Raw genomic sequence first — 21105 nt, 5'->3', positions numbered from 1 at the left:
ACATTAAGACAAAAAAAAGGGACAGTTTAATTGATAGATGACTTGGGAGGCTCACATAGTTATAATAACTATGGAAGACAGAAGAAAACAGGCTCTGAACATTTTTATTTTCAGCACTTGTGTCTGGACCTATAGCTTAAAAGCTTCTTCATTTCTTCAAACCAATATATAGGATTGTTAATATGTCCTCCTTAAGTCTAGTAAGTGTAAAAACAGATCATAAAAGAACAGCATTTCCCTAGGGCTCTGTGGTTTTTGTTTTGCTTCCATTTTCCTTTATAGACATGACAAAAACAAGGGTTAACTTTCCAGATATTCATGGATGCACAAGAAGGTTATGTATGCACAGTTCTTCTAATTTATTCAAATTCAATTTGAATTTGGTTGGAAGCTATCTTGTACAAAATGTAAGCTTTCCTGATATTTAATAATGTGTATTATGTTTGCATATAAGCTTAAAAAATTAATGCAAAAGTGCTACTTTATTCATGGTTATCTTCAGGTACAATGTGAATATTAGTATTTATGTTTAAATGCCTACTGACTTATAGATACAGCTAGGAATAAGGGGGATGGAAAGGTGCATTAAAGTCTTAGTCCTGATTTTGTTTGATTAAGTCTATCCTTCAACAGGCCTTAGTTTTCTCCCCTGGGAATTTCAAGAAGCTGAACTAGTTGACAAGCCAGGCCCCTTCCAAGTCTAATGTTTCAACATGCTAACATTCCAGACTCTATCATCTTGATATAAAAATAATAATCTTGCATAAATGCTCACACAAACATAATACATGATCAAATATCAGCATGACTCTTGCAAAAAAAAGGATATGATTTGTTATCTGGGTTATACTTTGCAGCAATCAGGCAATTCATTTGGCATCTGTTTGATTGTATAATTTAATGACAATATAAACAGCATAGTCTTGTTATTTTTTCCTTTAAAAAGACTAAAGCAAAACTGATTTAAAGCTAACAAAAACTACCGTGACATCAGTTTGACATTCAAAGTTTGTTTCTTAGCAAAATGGCCAAAGATATTTTGACTTGATACAGAGTATATAATATAAAGACTTTTAGACCTAAAAATCTTCAAACATTATTCGAATTTAGCAAAACATAAGCAAAAGTTTTAATATCAAAGTGCTAAACAGTACTGCCTTAAAAGTCACTGCAAATGAACCATAAAATAACGGCACAGGAAGTGACATTTATTGTACAAATGGTTAATAAAAAGACACAATTATAAATATATATGTAACCTGCTATATTATATATATATAGGTCTTTTTTTTTTGCTCAATCTCTAACTGGTGTATTCAAGTCACTGTGAACACTCCATCTGATTATTCTGTAACTCAGCTTTCAAGAGCTGGTGGTCTTGCAATAAATACAGGCAAAGCTATCACAATATAACGTGCATACAAATTTTTTTACAAATAAGGACACTATGCAACAAATTATCTTATAGTCATATGGCATTAACAGTATAAACATACAAAAGTGTGTACGAACACGGAATGTTGAAACGTAGCCTACTAATCTTGTCTAGTACTCACATTAATACTATTTTTTAAAGAAGACTTGCTTGCTCTCCAAAATTGTCAATAACAAAAATTAAATTATATATATATATATAAATCTTTTCATCTCCCTGGTGTTTACCCTGTATGATCCAATTCCTACTTATTTGCAGGTTTTTCTCAGCTGAAGATCAAATAATTGGCTGATTCACCAAACATACATTGGACTTCTGAATAAATACATCAATAAGTTGATATAACCAAAGCAAGAAAATGCTGTCCAGGTTACTAGAACACAACCAAAGCCACTGTATGGTATACACTTTATAATCTGATTCTTCAATTCAGAGCAGCTAGAAAGTCAGCAGGGATCTAATTCTATTGAGAATGGCCTTCAAGTCCTATTAGATGGGCCATACCTATGAAGAATTCTACAGGGCAGGTAGACCAAGCCTTTGCTAGGAAAATCAGCATGTCATTTGCGTGTCTTCCTTTTTTTTCCCCATATAAAATAAAGGAGAGTTCATAAACAAGACTTAGTAAGACAGCACTTTAAAAAATTGCACTTGTATATGGAAGCGAACAGCCATTATTGTTTTGCTATGTCTGAGTTGCAGGTAATCTTCCATCTCTCACTATTTGTTAAAATAAAATCAAGGAATAAAGAAATTAAGAAAAGGGAATTTCTGCCTTGTTTGCACCACATACGTACCCTTGATACAGAAATGTATGTTTTCTTAAGGGATCAATCTTAAGACACATCCTATCCTGGCGAACAACCCTTGGCTGTTCTTGTTTTTAAATACTAAGCAACTGTAACTGTATTCCCCAGAAAGCTTTTTAAAACACTTATATTATCTTTTTTTTTCCTTGCTGGGATAGCGTAGTCCAAAAGTGCTTTGTTAGCAATTTCTTAGAAAACCTTCATGAATTTTACCCCGTTACCATCCCACCCTCCCAAATCCTAAATATAAAACACAACCTCCAACACGATACTCTTGCAAGTTTTCTGGATTTAGGTTGTCAAGGAAAGGTGCCAGAAAGAACAACAACAACAAAGTCTTTGCTTTCTACAAGGAGCTGTGTGTCCTCTGAACAAAGAATAGAAAGTAGTTGGTGTCCAGACCCCATCCCTTGACTGTTTAACCCAGGTGCTTGCAAAGAAGTGGCTCCCGCTTAGAAAGGTAGGGTATCCAGGAAGAGCTTGTCAATGACAGAAGGCGGAGACACCAGATCCTCCAGCTTCAGGTAGAAGATGCGCTGGAGGCCCTGGGTGCAGATTTTCCTCAGTTCTACCAGCACTCGCAGAACCTTGGGCTCGGCGGGCTCCAGAGCCTGTCCTTTACTCTGGTGGTCTTTTAAGCTGCTTGTGATCTTGTTGCATAGCTCCTCCACTCTCTTTGGTTCCTTTAACCCATGTCGTTCTACAAAGGGAGTAAAAACAACAACAACAACAATAATAAAGGACACAGCTAGGAGGCAGATCTAAAGACACTTGGAGCCCCCCCCACATCAAGGTCTGTATTTCTGTCCAGCTAATACAGGGCATTATGTAATCAAAGCACCCTTCTGAGAGATAGAATGAACAGTGGCGGGGGGGAGGGGGGGGGAGGAGGTTTGAATCCCAGATCTGCCATTTAACTTGCTGTGTGCCCTTGAGTAGGTATTCTTCACTTGTGTGCCTCAGTTTCCTTGAGCGATGAAGGCATGGATCCCATTCAGGTCCGTGTTTCTGAACTTAGGTGGACACTACTCGGAGGGCCCACAGTTCCTGGCACACAGTTGATGGAATACATGATAGGGCAAGTGCTCATTCTTTTGCACACTTTTCTCCTGCCAAGCTTTCACAAAAGTTGCCTGTCAGTAGGTAACTTTCATCCAGAGTGATGTGAAAACACATCCAGGCTAGTGAATGAATAACCCCTCTTTGCAGACTCAACTTGAAGAAGGCAGGGTGGCTGCGTGTTCTAGGTGCTAACTCCTAAAGTGCATTCTTAGGTTTTCATTGCTAATCAACCCTGGGAAGAATCCAGCTTTTCTTCCCCTTGTTTTGTTTCTCTCCTCAAGACAGCTATTGACCTACACCTGACTCTCTCCTCCTGCTGGGGAGATGGAAAAAACACAGAGTAAAAGAAGAGGAGAATTCAAAAGGATAAGGTGTAGGCCTTTTATACTGTATAAAGACACGAATACCATACTTTTATAATACCTACCCCCCAAAAAGACATCCTTCTACAATGAAATGAATTTTTAATTTCTATTATATTTCATTTCATTTCTTTCTTTTTTTTGTCAGTCTTGGGGCTTGAACTCTAGACCTTGGCATTGTCCCTGAGCTCTTCAGATCAAGGCTACCATCCTACCCCTGGAGCCATAGCACAACATCCAGTTGTCTAGTGGTTAATTGGAGATAAGAGTCTCATAGACTTTAGTGCCCAGGCTGGCTTTGAACCACTATTCTCAGATCTCAGCCTCCTGAATAGCTAGGATTACAGGCGTGAGCCACCGTGCCCGGCTATATTTCATTTCTTATTGGAGATATTTTTGTAAGAAAAGTTGTTTTCTTACAAAATGTAATTATCTGAAATCAGAGAAGGGAAGTAATTATTCCCTTCACTTTTCCCCTCCACTTTTCTTATCCCAAGTGAAAGAGGGCTGGGAACCAGGAAATGAGCAATCTCCCTAGCTAGGCTAGTTGTATTTAACTTTTTCCTTCTTCTCTAGGGCCTTGTCAATGAATGAGGTTGCATTTAATGACCTCTAAGGTCCCTTTTCAGATCTGATGTGCTAAATTGTATTACAAAATCAACCAAGAGAATCAGAGTAGCATTTCAGTAGAGTATAACTTGTAAGTATCTCATCTTTTGTAAGTTCTATAGAGAAAGGGAGTCCTGGGTTTGGAGTCAAACCTGAATCTAGTCTGTCACTTACTAGCTATGTGATCTGATTTGACTAAGGCTCAACATCTGTATAGAGAAATGGAGATTATAGAGTGCTAGTTACACAAGTCTTTGCTGTACTCTTCTTGTTCATCTTAAGTTTCACAAAAAATGGATAGAAGAACTGTGACTACAATAAAACTCATTTCTGTGGGCTGTTGTGAGATTCAAGTAAATGGTGTTATATGACAGTATTCTGCCATTGGCTACACCCTGGGTTAGTCAGCACAATGGAGGACACTTTACCAGTGGTTAACATCTGTAAGATCAAACAAACACAAAACATCCCCTCATTTCCAGCCTTATCCAGGAAGGATTCTGCAATCTCTAGGAAACTACTCATTAATTGACCCAGGTACCAGCATCTCCCATTTTGGTTTTTTACTGAACACATAGCTCTTGTGTTTCCATCTCAGAAGCACCCAAGAGTGGACTTCAAGAAAAGATCATGCCTGCAGAGATATTCTGCCTAAAGTTTTATCTCCTCCCATGCCCGCCCCCCATATCCCCCAAAGCATGAAAGCAGGCTGCAAATTCGGCAGTAAATTTCAAGAGTTATAAAATGTTTATAGCCTCTGACCAAGTAATCTGACTCTTGAGAATTTATCCAAAGAAAAAAAATGAACAGAAAAATGAAATTGTATGCATGAAAACATTTGGTATTGTGTTATCTATTACCAACTTCCATGAAGAAAATCAACAAACACTGGGAAAGATAAAGAGTTGCTGAGTAGGAGAATTATGAAGCAAATAATGGTACGACCATATAATGGAAGGTTCTGCAGATGTCTGAAAGGACAATATGAAGACTATGAGGCAATATGGAAAGCTATTTGCAATACTGAATAAAAAAGCAGAATAGTATCTAAAAGGAAATAGTATCTAAGTGTGATTATATCTATCTCTATGTATACAGGTGAATGAAAGGAGACAAGTATGAAAATTTGATGACATATATTACGGTTGCTAACCCTTTTCTCATTCTTTTAAAACTGCCAGGTTAGGGTTGTTTGTATAATAATGTTAAAACACTATAAGTTGGGAGTTTGCCCTTTGATTAGACCTCTAGTACATGTAATATGATCAAACACTATCTTGCTGATACTGAATTCTATTAATTCTGATCTATATCAAATTAGCTTCACGAGCTAGGGAGAGAATTGTTCCTCAGAATAAAATGCCCAGCCATTAATTTAAGCTTTCCAGTTCTTTCAGAGCCTCATGTCATGCACAGTATTTGAGATTCTGGGATGAAGAAATGGAGCACTTTCCGGGGAAGGGGGATGTTAATTGTGATACCTGGCAGCCAGACTTACTCATGGCCAAACTCACAGAAGAGGCTGTGGAGTTTTCTCTGCTCTCCAGCCAGTTGTGACTGCTCAATAACTATGGCAACCATTATTTATTCAGTGAATTCAAGTGAAGATCGATACCTCCTGCCAGCTGAATCAACCCTAGGTCTGGAATTCCTTGAGGAATTCAGAGACACTCGTGTTAGACACCAAAGGTACCTCAAACCTTCTTTGTTGTTTTGAACAACAGCCACTGCATTTGTGGTTTCTTCACTTTTCCACAGGAGCAAAGATAAAATTTACTCTCTGGTAGACTTCCTGCCTACAGCCAGCAAGATTTTCAGATCACTGGGGAGCCACCAAAAGTCTAGGACCTCACCAGTAATTTGAAATCCTTAAAATCCCCATCACTGACATTTAATTGAACCCCCCTCCTCCCCACCCCGGATCCTTTCTCCTGCAGCTTGGCAAACAGAGCTGCAAAGAGTTCATAATCCTAGGGGGAATCAGACATTAGGCTTTTCTCTTTTGTTAGATAATTACACCTAGAAGATTTTCATTTAAGGTCTTTCTCTATCAACAAACAAACATATATATATATATATATATATATATATGTACTTAGAATATAATATTATCATTCTAATATATACCCTGTACTTTAGAATTTTTGTTTTGTTTTGTTTTGTTGCCAGTCCTGGGCCTTGAACTCAAAGCCTGAGCATTGTCCTTGGGCTTTCTCAAGGCTAGAGCTCTACCACTTGAGCCACAGCACCATTTCTGGCTTTTTTCTAGGTATGTGGTACAGAGGAATCAAACCTGGTCTTTGTGTATGCGAGGCAAGCACGCTATCACTAGGCCAGACTCCTGAGCCCTGTACTTCAGAATTTTATGTTCAAAAGTTTAGATTACAACTCACAAAATGGATAAGTATTGATATATGGATCACATTCATTGTATGTATAAGTTGAAAGAGATTTAATTCACTTGATTGAAATCCTCACCTAAGAGAAGATTCTCCTCTAGATATGTCTACAGAGGATTTCAGGTGTCAGCTGACACTAAGAGTTTTATTAGTTTATCCTGTTAAAAGAAAGGTATTTGATAGCACCTTATAGTTAAGCACTCTGTTACTTCAATTATTTTATCTCACCCTTACAATAATCTTGTCAATTAGGCAGGATAATCATTCCCTTAATAGACATGAAGGCTAAGACTCCAAAAATTACAGTGACTTGTCCAAGGTCAGACTTAGCAAGTAGTGGCACCAAAATCCAGTAAAAGATGTCTATGATACCAAAGCTGTCATCTTTAAAGATCTCTACTTGGCAGAAAGTTTTTCCTCATCCCCAAATAAACTAGCCTCTGTATCACATCCTCCTTATTTTCTGCATGCCCAGTGGGTAACCACTGGTTAATCACTTCTTCAATAAATACTCATTGAGTGCCTGTTCTATGGCTAGCAATGTTATGTTAAATACTGGAGCCAAAGCAGAAAAGAAGATAGACAGATAGTATTCTTTTTTTTTTTTTTTTTTTTTTTTTTTTTTGCCAGTACTGGGCTTAAGCTCAGGGTCTGAGCACTGTCCTTGGACTTTCTTAAGACTAGAGCTCTACCACTTGAGCTATACATAGCACTACTTCCAGCTTTTTTTCCCTATGTATGTGGTACCAAGGAATCAAGCCTGGGTCTTCGTGCATGCTAGGCAAGCACTCTACCACTAGGCCAAACTCCCAGCCCAAACATATAGTATTCTGTGTGGGATCACCATCTAAAGATGTAGTTGGATTTCTGCAACTAATGTCACAAGTGAAAGGACAGGAAAGAGTGGGAGAGGCAGAGGACGGGGGAGGAAAGTGATGTAACAGAGCCATTGAGGGCTGTGTTCATGTTCTGTCCTCTTTAATTAGGTTAAGGTCTACTCTTCCTTTGGATCTCAGATCAGATATTTCTCAAAGGAAATATCTCTTTCTCTTTGGCTCCAGTATCAATCATCTCTCCCGTGGTACTCTAGCCTTTCCCTTTGCATGGCATGATGATACTTTGAAACCTGATATTCACAGGACAGTTGCCTGTCTTTTTCATGAAATGCATGTTTCCTGAGGATCAGAGAGCATTCGCTCCACTCTGTGTTTCCAGCACCGAGCCTAGTACATCACCGACCCTCAACACACATCCGCTACATGAATGGAGGACTGATGACATAGAAAAAAATGATGAAATACTAGAGGCTCTGATGAAGTAAATGCATGTGGAGCTGTTATGAACTTTACAACAGTAAAAACAAAAACACCCTCAAAAGCCTTCTATATGAGGGGCTTTAGAAACAGATTTCTACCCTGTATGTCCTAACTCAATTATTAATTAGCTGGGTGACTTAGGGTCTCTTTCCATATCTTTAAAATCAAGCTAATAGCGGTAGATACCTTATCACTTGTTGGTTTTTTTTTAATGACTGAGTTACAACGCATATAAAATAGAATAATGTATAGAACAATGCCTTGTATATAGCAAGCACTGAATAGGTATTTGTGAATGTCTTCTATATTTATAATACAATTTGTTATCTTCCCTTTCAAATTAGCCACATCTCTGAGTGGTATCATAGTCTTCCCTACTCCTCATGAAAAATTCAAAGAACTCTATTCTTCTGGCCCACCAATTAATTTAACCTACCCCCCAGAACTTCACTCATTAGCCCTACACTATTCTGTCTTTCTTTCACTACTAAGTTCCTCTGAATCAAATCTTCAAATTCTACTAGTAGATTTTTTAAAATAGCTACCAATTGGTCTCTCTACTTTCTTATTGCTAAAATCCACATCAGGTACTTCCAAATTTATTTACTAACCAGCATTAATCACAATAATCATGCAAATCCCTTGGCACATAGGCTGGCACTGAGCATTTAAGAATAGTGATTATTAGTTTCTGAATATCCGGATTATCCATAGATCCGCTTGTCCCTTACTCAGGGAACAGATCCCAGATCAACAATATCAAACTTAACCTGGGAGATTTTAGAAAATCAGAGTGTCATACCCATTTCATCACAATCTGCAACTTAACAAGATGTCCAGCGATGTGTATGAAGCTCTGCCCTAGCCAACGCTAGTGCTAAGATGCTTGGTTCACACTATCCCTAGTCTGTTTGTGAGCCTCAGATCTCAAGGCAGGAACTCACTCTCCCAAAGCAGTTTATTCCATTTATCAGATACTTCAGTCTAGGAGAACTTACTTCCTGAGGGAACGCGTTCCAATTTCAAGTAGTTCTGTCTTAGTTTCTTCTATTGAGCTAAATTTTGTTATCTTATAATTCCCAGTTCTTTCCCCTTGGGCCCACAAGAGAAACATCAAATTCTCTTCCTCAGGGCAGGGAGCAGGGGGTGAGGAGAGGAATGGCTAGTAGCTATCAGGCTGGCGAAGCAGTTACTCTTTTTGAGAAGGTCTTAGGACACAGGCCAACTCAGAGACGAAAACAAAAAACAAAACTCAGTCCAGCACAGCTCCTGGAAGGCACATGAGCTTGTAACTAAGCACCTACAAATAGGACTTCCTCTTTCTATGGGCAGTCATGTCACTGCACCTCCTCATGTCACACATATGTCACATCCTTTACTGATAGGCAGCCCCAGACACATGGATCCCACGCAGGTCAGGAAGCCACAAGTCAGTTGGAAGCCTGTGTGGAGGTGTAATAGTGCAGTTTTCAGTCTGACTGTACCTTGAGTCGTGTCTGTCTGTCTCTCCAACAATACCATAGATTTTTTTTTTTGCCAGTCCTGGGGTTTAAACTCAAGGCCTGGGCACTGTTGTTAGACACTCCTTGCTCAAGGCTAGAGCTCTGCCACACGAGCCACAGCACAACTTCTGGCTTTTTCTGTGTATGTGGTATGGAGGAATCGAACCCAGGGCTTCGTGCATGCTAGGTGAACACTCTACCACTAAACCAAGCTCCAGGCCTAAGACCATAGATTCTTATGAGAATAAGGGACTGTGTGCCTGGCAGATGCTCAAAGAAACCTTTTTATTGAATTCATTTTAATTTAAATAAGGCAGTTCTCTGGAATTCAGATTTTTTTCTAATAACAATCATAGGCTAAAAATAATGGCTTCAGGGTTTCCTGATTTGGGAGATATTTGGATATTTACCATTGACCCATTCAATTCAACCAATATTTGCTACATCTCAGGCATTGTAAGTGCTACAGAAATTTTAAAGATGAATAAGATCCTCCTTGCCTTTGTATTTTTATTTAGGCAGCGGTATATATTTCAAATGCCAAGAATGAGCTTTAGTAAATGTATTCAGGTTCATTTAAAATGAATGATGAACTTCCCAGTTCCACATAAAATGGTGACATGGAAAAATATTTGGAATGCAATCCATGCAAGAAAAAGTAAGAATAAACTGTGAGACTGTGCATGTATCACAACCACCATTTTGTTTAAAGCAGAAGCAATACATGGGTTTTTGTGTATTTAAAGACTAAAGGAAAGCAAAGTATCAGTGCCTGCCATCCTAACTCAAGAAGATGAGATATGAGGATCAAGGTTCAAAACCAAGCAGGAAAATCTACAAGACTTTTATCTCCAATTAACCTCCAAAAAGACATAAATGAAACTGTTGTTTGTGTGGTAGTGTACCAATCTTGGGCAAAAAGGCTAAAGGACAGCATCCAGGCCCTGAGTTCAAGAACTAGTACTAGCATGTAAACACACATACACACACACAGAGACACTAAAGGAAAATAAATCGACCCATTAACAATGGGGGGAAAAAGACTCTCTCTGACCTTAAGAAGTCAAAGAAACTCTTTAAGGAGCTATATGTATGCAATTTTGGGAAAGTAAACAAATTTTTATGGGTTCTTAAAACTGCTAATTCTTCCTGAAAGTGTGTAAGATAGACATTTAGGAATTAATAACAGCAAAGATTTGTCTGAAATGTTTTTTCCTCTGTAAAGTATGCATTCATTCATTCAATGTTTATCAATTACAAATAGACGTCATTATCTGCTAAGATTTTTGTGCTGAAATTTAATCCTTCCATGTGAGAGCACTGAATGCAGGGCCTTTGGGGAGCTGACTCAACCATAAGGGACAGTTCTCATGAATGAGATTAGTGCCTTTATAAAGAGCCCAGAGGGAGCTTCTTTGCCTCTCCTGCCATACAAGAGTTCGGCATAAAGGTACTACCTACAAAGAAGAAAGCTAGACCTCTCTAGCTACAAGATCTGGGACTTAAGTGTGAGCAATATATTTCTGGGTTTACTAATACCCTATAGAATTTTTTGTTATAGCAGCCCAAATAGACTAATAAGGTATTATCCTTAAGACAAATGAGAAAATGGATACTCAGTGTAATGAGTATCCATTACTAAAATGGTTTGGCTAGGGGAGAGAGGGTCTGTTTAAAGCTTAAATTCAACAGAGTGCATTGACTCAAGCTAGTAATCTTAGGTATCTTGGAGGCAGAAATAAGGGAAGGTCTCACTAGTTCGAGGCCAGTCTAGTCATAAAAAGCAAGTTAACGAGACTATCTCAACCAATGATAGGGTGCAGTGGTACATGCCTGTCACCCCAGTCACACAGGGAACTATACCTAGAGGAGGGTAACAGCCCAGGCCATACGGAAGACCTATCTCAAAAAACAAACAAAAACAGCAAAGTAAAAACAAGTTGGGGATGTGGCTTCCTGCTTACGAAGCACAAGGCCTTGAGTTCAATCCCTAGTACTAAAAACAAAAACTTTTAAATTCACATCTCCAATCTCCAAATACTGGGATTCTTCCCCCCCACCTCCACCCTCTAGCCATATCAGCCTTCCATAATTTACATTTTATTTGCTTGCAGTGTTGCTGATGACAATATTTGGTGCAGAAACAGGGTAACTAGGTAGCCACTTAAGCTGAGCAGGAGAGCTCTGGAAAGACAGATGGTGAAGGGCATGACAAGAGCAGCCATCTGTTGCTGTTAGCATTTTCTACTTCTACTTCTACCTGCCTATCTCCTCTCCAGTCCTAGAGGTTGTGTTGTAATAAGACCAGAAGGGGAAAAGAAAAAAAAACAGGTCTACACAGAGAAGAGTCATTGTCTCACTTGACAGAAGACCTGAGTGTGGAAAAGAAACATTTTCCCCCTGAGGAACACTCCTTCAGAGTAGTAATTCACAAAGAACACTGGGACATTCAAGATCTTCTTTGTTATCTGGACCCAAAATAACCTTTCCAATCCTATTTCCCCTGTTATTAGGTGGAAAGTGCATTGTTATTCTGCAGTTAGGTCATGCTATCAGGCCATAAAGTAAATATCTAATACAATCAGTTTTTTCTCCGAAAATCCTTTAGATGTCTCTGAACAGAATATGTTTTTCAGCTCTTTCCACTAGAGACAGGGAGGTGATGGCCCACAGTGGATTAATATCTTTCTGTCATGCTCACTCTAGAATGTATAATCACAGGCAGTGACAGCCTGCATTCTCTTCCTTTTCCCTCTATTTCATGGTGCATGTGAATTAATACATGTGTAATGCAACTTTAGCATACATGATTTTCCCCCATTTTTTTCCCTCATGAGTTACTCTTACTATCTCATTTCCTTGATCTGAAATGTCTTTCCACATCTATATGCTACTACCATAGAGGTGATTTATGACCAGCATTTTTACCTCTATCTGCCTTTCTTCTACATTCTGTCTCTTATAAGGATCTGAGCATAAATCATAGAGATGGGGTTCATTTTTAAAATAATAATTATATATGATTTCCTGGTTGATGATATACTTCCTGATAGCAGAATTCATACGTGGCTCATCTCCACAGACCAGACCTGGCCACAAATGAGGCTTATAGTACTTAGTGAATGAATATTTAAAAGATGGCAAATCCACATTCACTTTCTACTTCAAGGACTAAGTCTTGTTCACTAAACACAATTAAGCGAAGCCAGATACTAACACAAGAGTTAACTCACCAGAAGCGAAGCATGCCCATCACTTCAGGGACATGGCATTAGTAAGAGGCAATGGTTAGGTAGAAAAACTTCAGACCAAAAAAAAAAAAAATTGAAACCCACAACTCTGGGGAACTCCCTCTGACTGTAGGAAGGGAGAGTGATCTGAAAGAAACCATTTCCTGCCCCACCCCTTCACCTAGTTTTTCATGAGAGCCTAGAGAGAAGACAAGGAGGAAGAAAAGAATGGGGGGGAGGGGACAAGGGAAAGCTGTGTTTGGCTAAAGTACCAGTATTACCCAATTTTCAAACACTAATGTTTTATTTTCTACTGGGATTTGAATTCAGGATCTTGTATTTGTTAGATGGGGCTTCTACCACTTGAGTCACTTCCCAGCCCTCTCCCTTTCTTTGTTTTAGTTATTTTTCCTTTCAAGTTTCACATTTTCCCTCATGCTGGTTTAGGCTATGATCCTACTCTGTCCTTCCTGCATTGCTGGGACTACCACAAGCAGCCTATTGATTGTCAAGGGGTCTTGTGGACTTTTTCCCCAACTGGTCTTCAACTGTGATTTTTAAACTTTTATGCTTGTCAGGCATTACAGGTATGTATCACCATGCCAGGACTTAGACTGGCTAAACTTCTAGGATTTTCTTTTCTTCTCATGGGTTCAACCCTGGGTTGAGAGGGGACAACTATGACAATTATTTGGGGGTACATTGTGCGCTTTCTCTCTCCCTCTCTCTCTCTTTCTCCCTTCTTCCCTCCCTCCCTCTCTCTTTCTCTGCAGTTACTCAAGACCTCTAGCAAGCAGTCTTTCAAGTTTTTACCCCAAGCCAGCCTTGGATCCTTCTACCTCTACATCTAACCTAGTTGGGATTATAGGTGTGAAGAACCAAGCACACCTTTAAAAAAATTTTTTTTTGCTTTGCTTTGTTTGTTTTTGAGATAGAGCTTGCGAATATTTCCCTTGCCTGGGCTAATCTCCAACCACAATCTTTCCATCTCTGCCTCCTGGGATTACAAGTGTGAACCACCAAGTCTGGCCCTAGGGATACTTTTTCTAATTCTAACAGTCCAGCTGATATTCTTCAATCACTCTTTTGTGTGTGTGTGTATGTGTGTGTGTGTGTGTGTGTGTGTGTGTGTGTGTGTGTATGTGTGTGTTTGTGTATGCCAGTCTTGAGGCTGAAATTCAGGGCCTCTTGGACTTGTCTTGGGCTTTCTTGCCTAGGTTGGCTTTGAATGGAGATTTTCAGATCTCAGCCTCCTCAACAGTTTAAGATTACAGGCACGAGCCACTAGCAGCTGGCTGCACAGTCACTCCTAATGATGAGGGAGGTTTTGTAAAAAGCTAACATTCATGGCAATCAGCATTCAAATGAAAGTAAATAGCTACACCAGTTGTATACTGCTTCCCAGACAACCCTTCCTCTTCTGCCATTTCCTGAGACTCTGTGCCTTTCAATCCTTCTTACAGACAATGACTCCCAAGCCAGTGCTGTGGGATGCAGAAATGAGATAAGAGGGATATTCTCCTGGTGGGACAGAACCTCAGCACCTTTAAAAACAGGACCCTAAAGCAGAGCTGGGGCAATGGTGGTTCATGCCTGTAATCCTAGCCACTCAGGAGGTTGAGTGAGAGCTGAGGATTATAGTTCAAAGCCATCTGGGACAGGAAAATCTGTGGGACTCTTATCTTACAAATTCTTATAAATTACCAAAATAAAAAAATGTCAAAAAGTTGGAAGCAGAACTGTGGCTCAAGTATAGAGTGCTATACTTAAGCAAAAGAAGCTCAGAGATAGTGTCTGAGCCCTGAGTAGAAGCCCTAAGGATTGGCAAAAAGAAAGGAAGGAAGGAAGAAGGGAAGAAAGAAAAAGAGAGAGAGAGAAAGAAGAAAGGAGAAAAGGAGAGGAAGGAAGGAAACCTTAAAACACCACCATAATGTACTATGTGAATTGTAAGGGCAGTTTCATTACTTTAACAATCTTGTCCTTCTTTGATCCTCTCAATTGTCAGAGAAAATAAGTTACCAAGCACATTTCTTTCTAGAGGCAACCATCTGTTTCCTCACAACACAGGTGGATTCTGGACTAGCCAAGGTTTTCAAGGGGAATGGGCAGATGTGGCTGACTGTGTGGGAGTGAGCCCGTCACCATCACTCTAAGAAGAAACATAAGCAGATTGAATAGTTACCCTGAATCTCATTTGGCTACATCACTCACAAACGCAATTTGTTGTAATCTGCATGGCTACTTCATGGAATCGATGCTATTATCCTCATTGCAAAATGATGGGCAGGGGAGCTGAGGTTTGGGGAGGTAAAGTACAATACTCAATCGTGCATACATGTTAAACCTGGGATCCCACACTCACAAGGATGCTGGATTACAATGTGTGTACTGTTCCTACCTCCTCCTCCAGCAAGTCCCACAGGAACAGGAAGTAGGCTGAGCAGCGCTGACCACAGAACCCACAGGCAAGTGGGAAACAGAGACCAGCACCACCCTCTTACTTCCTACTCGGCACTGTACTGAGCTGCCCATCTCTCCAGGTGCGGACTATCTGGCACTCACATGGCCTACCCTCCGCTGTCCATTCATTCCCACTTAAAGAGAAAAATAAAAAAGCTACAGGCCTCTTCTTAAGTCTCAGCTCTCAAAATAGTGGACTTACAGGCATCTTTTAAAATTTTTTCTCTTACTCTCTTTCCTGCCCTGATTTGAGCTCAGAACCAGCCATCAGGGTAGATCTTTCTGAACTACAAGCCTATTCATGATCTTGGTTCACACCTTGGCATGGCTGCCTACTGCTTTCAACACAAGCACCACATATTTCACCTAGGAGTGGATTGTTTTTCATGTTCTTTCCTTCTTACCCCTCACCCCTTTAACCTGTTAACCAAGGGGCATCTGCCATCATTCTCAATTTATGTGTTCTCTTTCCTAGAAAAATGATATCAACCTATATTTTTCAATGATCCTAGCAAAATTTTATTTATACAGTTCTCACCTCTTTTTTTTTTTTGGTCAGTCATAGGACTTGAACTCTGCGCTTGGGTGTTATTCCTGAGCTCTTCAGCTCAAGGCTAATGCTCTACTTCTTGAGCCACAAGGCCACTTCCAGTTCTCCTGGTCTCACAGTCTCACAGTCTTCTGTGCCTGGGCTGGCTCTGAACCGTGATCCTCAGGTCTTAGCCCACTGAATAGCTAGGATTATAGGTTTGAGCCATGGGCACCCAGCTTCACCTCTTCCCACTTTATCCTGGAACTGTTATCTGTTTTCATTCATGTCCAGCCCTGTAATCCTTCCTGAGAAGAACATCACTCTCAGTACTTTGTTTCTACTCTCAAATCTCCATGTGACACTCAATGCCCTGCAATATATGTATTCATTTGCATATCTGTTTCTTTCAGGAATGTATGTCATTACCTAAAAACTTAGGGACCTGTGATCAGGTCAGCAACATGCTCATTAACTAGACTCAATTCCCATTTCCATAGAGATATGGCAATGGATTGGTTGTTTTCTGCAGAGTCAAGGCTGGCTCCAGATTTTATTTTTATTTTATTTTAATTTTATCTATTTAACTAAATTCCATGATTTCCAGATTTGAATATTTAACTGTCCTAGGAAGAGCTAAATGCTTATGAAATGGAGCTAAAGGACCAATTTTATTGCAGTCCTTGTGGGCCCTAAATATGCTTATTTTCTTCTGGTGCTCTGATATGCCATCACAAAGCTCTCTAAATAGAATTCATATTCTTTGGGGAAAGGAGTTTGGCCTAGTGGTAGAGTGCTTGCCTTGCATGCATGAAGACTCAGGTTTAATTCCTTGGCACCACATACATAGAAAAAAGCCAGAAGTGGTGCTGTGGCTCAAGTGGTAGAGCCCTAGCCTTGAGAAAATCCAGGGACAGTGCTCAGGCCCTGAGCTCACGCCCAGGACTGGCAAAAAAAAAAAAAAAAAAAAAAAAGAATCCATATTCTTTGAAATTGCCTTTGCTTTCAGTTCATTAATGACCCTCTTGGAATCCATGGCAGCCACAATAAAATAAGTGAATTTTTTACTCAGGACCAAAAACCAGAGGAAAGTCTGCTTAGAAGGCCAAATGGGCAAACTGGTGTTTGATTCCTCTTTATAGCACATGCATTTACTTGACTTTGGACTTCATTAACAAACTACCCCAGTAACCAATGCTTGGGCAAACCAACCCTCATCTGTGCTGTATCAGAAGGTGTGCTCGGGCCTCTGGAGATGTCCTTGTCATCTGTCCAAAAGACATTTCCTCCAGCCCTGGGAATATCCAAGCCCAAGCAACAGCCTAGGCTGTGCTTCGACCTGACCAAAAAGACAGAGATGAGTCACAAGTATGGCTCGCTTCTTCAAGAGCCCCCACGGGCCCTGTCATGCCTCACTGGAATCCAGTGTGAATGAAGAGGATGAGCTTTAACAGGTAACTCTGCCAGTATGAGGGGAAAAAGGACCTGAGCCTCAGCAGCTACAAGGATATGGGTACAGTTTTTTCTCCTGCTCAATATGCCCCACCTTGATAATCCATCATCTCCCAAAAGACAGAAAAGGAGAGATATCTAGAGGGAGAATGGGATCATATAGAGATAATATGATTTATGCTTCTGATTCTTAACTTTTAAGAGCTATTTTTTTATCATTAGCCATTTTCCTCGATCGTCTCCCAAAGTTAGTAATTCCAGTTGTCTTCGCGTGTCTGTAGTTGTTTGTATTTAGTTGGAGTTACTAGGCAAGGATCAGGAACATGGACAACTTGCTGTCTATGTTCTGGTGGAATGGGGTAGTTAACCTTGTCTTCCTTGGAAGACTAGTCCAACTGTTAAGGGAGCTCCAGTGGACTTAGATTTTTCACATGGTGCGGTTGTTGAAAGTGATATAGACTTGGACTCCTTTTTCCTAGAAGCTCATGACAGCAAGCTGTAGATGCTTGGCTCTTTGTGCTAATCAGCTTAAATTTAGCACATTTCAGGGGGAAAACAGCAGCCATGTCCCCCATTTTCTGGTATGTATGATGGCCAGTGCTAGAACCCGCTTTGATTCAGGGCAAGAGGGAAAGGAGTTGTAATGGCTTTGGCTTTGGCCAGGTGGTGCTTACCTGTGACCATGCTCAGCGCAGACAGGCAGGCTAAGGCTTGGATATCAAGGTTCAGGCTCTGCAAATTTAAGGAAAAGTCTTTAATGGAGTCGAGCCACTCCCCAAATCCACGAAGGCACTGAAGTCGATGTAGGACAAGTCCATTGCAGAACACAAACTTATCTTCAGCAGTATTTGACCTGGGAAGTAAAGGATGAGGAGATACATTAGACAGCTCTATTTGATACCACAACACACAGGCACTCAGACACATAGGGCTTGTTGCCGTAAACCATGGCAATGAACAAGTCTGTATTCTTAGGAATAAACGACCAGCATCACTTGGCTGTGCTGACGTTTTTGGGAAAGATCAGCCTGGGTAAAGATGGGGCTCTGGGACGCGCTGTCTTCTTGCTGAATCAGTTACTGGTTGGAACAGTGAGGAGCAAGCACTGAACATTAAGGAGATGAAGCCCAGGGCACTACCTCTCTCTGAGATGAACTCAAGGTCATCTTTCTCTTTTTTCTCCCTCTCTCCCTCTCTTCCTCTCTCCCTCTTTCCCTCTCTCCCTCCCTCCTGCCTGCTTTTCTTTCTGCCAGTCCCGGGGCTTGAACTCAGGGTCTTGGCAATGTTCCTAAGCTTCTTTTTTTTTTCTTTTGTCTGTTGTGGGATTTGAACTCTGAGCCTGGGTGTTGTCCCTGAGCTCTTCAGTTCTAGGCTACTGCCCTACCCCTTGAGCCACAGTGCCACTTCCAATTTTCTAGTGGTTAACTGGAAATAAGAGTCTCACAGACTTTTAGAGCCCAGGCTGGCTTTGAACTATGCACGATCCTCAGATCTCAGCCTCCTTAGTAGCTAGGATTACAGGTGTGAACCACCATGCCTGACTCCTGAACTTCTTTTGTTCAAGGCTAGCACTCTACCACTTTGAGCCACAGATCCACTTCTGGCTTGGGGGTCGTTCATTAGATATAAGATTCTTACTGACTTTCCTGCCAGAGCTGGCATCAAACCTCAATCCTCAGATGTTAGCCTCTTGAGTAACTAGGATTACAAGTGTGGACCACCAGCACCCAGAATCCCTTATTTTCTTAAATGTCAAAGGCTGATAAACACAGGGGCCAGACACTACCATTATATGGTGCAGAGATAAAAGGCATAAACTCTGAAAGTACCAGAAATCAATCCTGAACTAAAAAGTGTGCTAACCTAAAATGAATCCTTACTTTGTATTGTTTTCATGACTTTAAACAGTGGGCAATGGAGGCTATTTCTAAACCTGTCTGTATATTTTCTTGTACGTACATAGTGATCCCATTCTTTAATGAAAGGTACCCCAGAATCTCCAGTTAGACATCCTTACTGGGCGGCATGTACTTGGGTACTCCTTTAATCTCTCTGAACTTCTTTTCCCTTATCCCCCTTATCTATTCTGAATACAGAAATATTAAATGCTGCCCCTTAAGAAGGCCAAGTGACTTAAATAAAAGAAAGGATTTGAAATCACAGTACCTAGAAAGGGGACACCAGAAGGATTAACTGGAACTAGTTCTGAGTTTTATAGGGCCCTTGCTTTAATCTGTTTTCCTTTAATGTTAAAATATCTTATTACAAATTCATCTATCTTGGTTATTGCATTCATAAGTCAGGATCTCTCTCCTTGTGCTTCATAGATAAATAGCTTCATTTATCCCACCACTCAGCAAGTATTTTCTGTGTTCTTCCGGGAGGTAGGTACCAGAGAAAACTGTGTGAATAAGACAGGTATGGTGTCCACCTGCTTAGAGCTTATCATCTACTTAATCTTCTGCTGAATGCCTAGTAGATGACAGTCACATTGCTGCTGGGGTCTAGCACCCACAGGGTTGGCTGCCCATTGAACTAGTAAAGGACACTCTACTTGTCTCTCCCACTGATTCTGCCACACTGGTATACCCAGGACCGAATGATCCAACCTCAGATCTGAAAGAAGGATCTCTGAGTACTGGCATCAGAATTGAGAGAGCATGAATTAAAAATTAAGATTTCTGAACTTTCCCCCTTGCCTACTAACCCATAACAGATGGGAATAAGGGATGGAGTCTGTAGTGTAAGGAGGAATTACTGGGACTATTGTGGAAAGGATAGTATGGAAGAGAAAGAGGGTGGGTTTTACTATAATATTTGGTAAAATGTTAGTGCCATCTCCTAAAAGTATATCACTGAAGGAAGGACTGAAGGAAACATTGTGTGAAACCTAATAAAATACACTTCGTTTACTTGTTTGTTTTTTTAAAAGACTACATGTGCAGTTTACAAGAGGAACTAGGTCTGATGTTCAAGTTCTTTGAAAAGTCACTTCTTCTTTGTGGTCAGTATTACTGATTGCAAGAGGCTAACCCAAATCATTTGGTCCAGAATAGTTCTCTTGTAGTATTTGCCAGAGGGTGGAATTCTTCAGAGCCCTATTGGATGTATTCAGACTATAATTTGTGAAATGGAGTAAGGTGGTAATCACAGTGCCCTACATTCCTAGGCAATATGGGGGGACATTTCTTCACAGAGCCATAGAATATTGAGGCTACCAGGGATGTTAGAGATTCTCTTAACCCACCCCATCCTTGTTTCATAAAGAAAAGAGTGGACTCTCCAGTGGGGAAATAGCTTGCTTAGTTTCTTAGAGTAAATTTGAGTTAAGAGCTTGTTGTCGGTTGTGGGGCTTGACTTCAAGACTTTGGTGCTGTCCCTGAGCTCTTCTGCTAAAGGCTGGTGCTCTAACATTTTGAGTCACAGCTCAAATTCTGGTTTTCTGATGGTTAATTGGGAATAAAAGTCTCACAGACTTTCCTGCCCTTGGCTGGCTTTGAACCACAATTCTTAGGTCTTAGCTTCTTGAACCTGCCAGGTAGCTGGAACTACATGCATAAGCTATCACAAAGAGCAAACTGTTCCCTGATGAATCGGTTACAATATGAAGGTAGCTAATCCTTCATAGGAAGGGGTGAAGTGAAGGAAGATAAAATAATAGTAATTACCTGATGGAAAGTCGAAGCACGAACAGCTCCAAAAAGGCTGATTCTATAAGTAATGTCTGATCTTCCTTGGGGAGATCAGTAAATCCTGGAATCTTCTCTGCCCAGCTTCTGGAGACATCAATGGAGGCCGTCAGCAGGTTGTAGAATTGTTGCACGTGTTCAGCATCTGTGCCTGTGGCGGCCTGGTCAGTGGGACAGTACTGGAAAGCAAAGCACAGATAGAAAAGTTATTGGTCCCATGGAAATAACACCATCATGTATAGATGGCTCTT

The 21105-nt window shown here is 40.4% G+C and overlaps 1 protein-coding gene across 1 annotated transcript in view; it reads right to left on the bottom strand.

Moving 5' to 3' along the window:
- Positions 1 to 612: 612 nt before the first annotated feature.
- Positions 613 to 21105, bottom strand: part of Nr4a3 (nuclear receptor subfamily 4 group A member 3) — a 43086-nt gene continuing 22593 nt past the window's right edge. Inside the window, exons 6-8 of the mRNA XM_090330318.1 lie at positions 20834 to 21033; positions 17840 to 18018; positions 613 to 2944 (exon numbers count right to left, since the gene is read on the bottom strand). Coding sequence (XP_090186444.1) covers positions 2697 to 2944; positions 17840 to 18018; positions 20834 to 21033 — 627 coding nt within the window. The 3' untranslated portion in view covers positions 613 to 2696. The remainder of the gene's footprint in view (positions 2945 to 17839; positions 18019 to 20833; positions 21034 to 21105) is intronic.

Source organism: Megascapheus bottae, chromosome 3, assembly GCF_031878675.1.
Source record: "Megascapheus bottae isolate mThoBot1 chromosome 3, mThoBot2.hap1, whole genome shotgun sequence".
Taxonomy (NCBI): domain Eukaryota; kingdom Metazoa; phylum Chordata; class Mammalia; order Rodentia; family Geomyidae; genus Megascapheus; species Megascapheus bottae.
This window is presented reverse-complemented; position numbering and strand designations above follow the sequence as displayed.